This window comes from Galeopterus variegatus, unplaced genomic scaffold (genome assembly GCF_000696425.1).
Source record: "Galeopterus variegatus unplaced genomic scaffold, G_variegatus-3.0.2 Scaffold9286, whole genome shotgun sequence".
NCBI classification, from domain to species: Eukaryota; Metazoa; Chordata; class Mammalia; order Dermoptera; family Cynocephalidae; genus Galeopterus; species Galeopterus variegatus.
This window is the reverse complement of record NW_007735397.1, coordinates 46,119-47,915: the sequence shown is the minus strand read 5'-3', so window position 1 is coordinate 47,915 and position 1,797 is coordinate 46,119. Positions and strand designations below refer to the sequence as shown.

Here is a 1,797-nt window from a genome sequence, read left to right as displayed (position 1 = left end):
GAGGTTTCAGTGTGTAAACAACAGTTAGACGGCTCCCAGTGGGGACTCTGGTAGCAATTTCTTAAAGGACTTGTCAGATGGCATTGGATGAGTCAGCCCTGCCTGCAGCCAGCATTTCCTTGTACCTTTCACAGAGAAGATTCAGCATTGGGCTCTGGCTGATGTTTTAGCGAGAGCACAGTCTTCGGCCTGCCCACCCTGTCTTGCTGGATCAGCCAAAATCTTAGTGACTTTCTGTCAGAGTTAGGGAGGAAGGAGCTAGTTCTCACAGATGTTTGATTAGGTCTTTTGGCCTTCTGTGTTCTTTCCAGCCTTTTCCTTTTCCCTGGATAATAGTGTTAACATTAAAAGAATAGATTGTGTCAAATGATTATCTTGTATCTGCTGCCCACTTTGGCATGAATGTAAGTGCTGGTAAATTGGGAAAAAACAACTCTAAACATTTGAAACCTTCAGCCCTGTTCCAGTAGTTGAGTAGGGCCAGTCAGAGGACACCCAGGTACTAACTAGTTATGATGAAACAAGTGCCAGGCGTAGGCAATACATTAGCCCGGGCGAAGATCAGTAGGAGGGATGTGGAGGCCATCCGGTTCTGGGGAGTGTGGGCTGGCGAAGCACTTTCTTGAGGCTGTTGACTTTGCTCTTTGTGTCCTGCTGGACTGGAAGCCCCTGTCAGGCTTCATGCCCCTGTCTTTCACCCACCCTGTCCTGCCATTGGGTGCATGTGTTTTCAGGAACAGGACGGCTGTGTTGAAAGATGGAACTAGCAGTTTGGGGAAGAGTCAGCTACCCTTTTTTCCTTCAGTTTTTGGCCTGTTAGACCAGTGGTTGTCAGCCTGAGTACATGTTAGAATCGTCTGGGGGGCTTTACAAACTAGAGCTGCTGGGCTCTCACCTGACAGTCAGTGTGCTGAGTGGCCAGAGTGGAGGTCCATTGCCTCAGTGCGCGCCCCCGCTTAGTATAGGCCCTCCCTCAGCTGAGACCCTCTCAGCACAGACCTTTGCTCTGTTCAGACCTTTGCCAAAGCTTGTCTGGCTGGGCTTGTGCATTTCGGTGGTCTGCTCAAAGGGGCCACCTTTTCCGACCATCTGGTTAAAACCTGCCTTCTGATTGTCCTTGGGTAATTGGACAGAGCTGGGAAATCATGTTTAGCTGTGGGGCTGCCCACATGACACATGAGTAGTGACACTGGTCTTTATGGGTACCTGACATGTGAGATTTTGGGAGTTCTGCTTCCCAGGCAAGCTCTCTGTGCCTGGACCTACTCCGTACAAAGGATAATGGAGCTAATTATTTAGATAATTAAATCATAAGCCACTTTTATTTGAAACATTCTCAGAGAACTATCTGGACATTTGATTTCGAGTCACCCAGGTAAATTTAATTCTTTAATGTACACGTGTAAGCTATGATGAGTCATCTTTGGATATTTTTTTAAAAAGCAAACCACTGTGAATGAAGCCTTCACATGCTTTCCCCTTCGTGGGGAGACATTGCCATGGATTGCTCTCAACTCCTCCCTTGCCTCCCCGTACGTGTCATCAGTGAGATACCACAGTTCACTTCTTCCTCACTTGACTGACAGCGTTAAAAAGTACTGACTTTTGCATCTGAAGCACTAGTAATTGCAGCATTTCTGACTGCATCGTCACACTGTTTTCTCAATCCCTAGGTCCTGCTGCCGTGACCAGCCAGTCTCCTGTTCCCTGTAAGCTCTGTATCCTTTACAAAGGCATTGGCACAAAGGGAAAGCCCTTCTTTCCACAGTGGTCCTGACCCCCCCCCCCCCCCCCCGG

The 1,797-nt window shown here is 48.3% G+C and overlaps 1 protein-coding gene across 1 annotated transcript in view; it reads left to right on the top strand.

Annotated features, from left to right (window-relative positions):
* Positions 1-1,797, top strand: part of LOC103609163 (chromosome unknown open reading frame, human C18orf8) — a 24,017-nt gene that overhangs the window by 14,188 nt on the left and 8,032 nt on the right. The window contains exon 10 of the mRNA XM_008593513.1: positions 1,674-1,718. Coding sequence (XP_008591735.1) covers positions 1,674-1,718 — 45 coding nt within the window. The remainder of the gene's footprint in view (positions 1-1,673; positions 1,719-1,797) is intronic.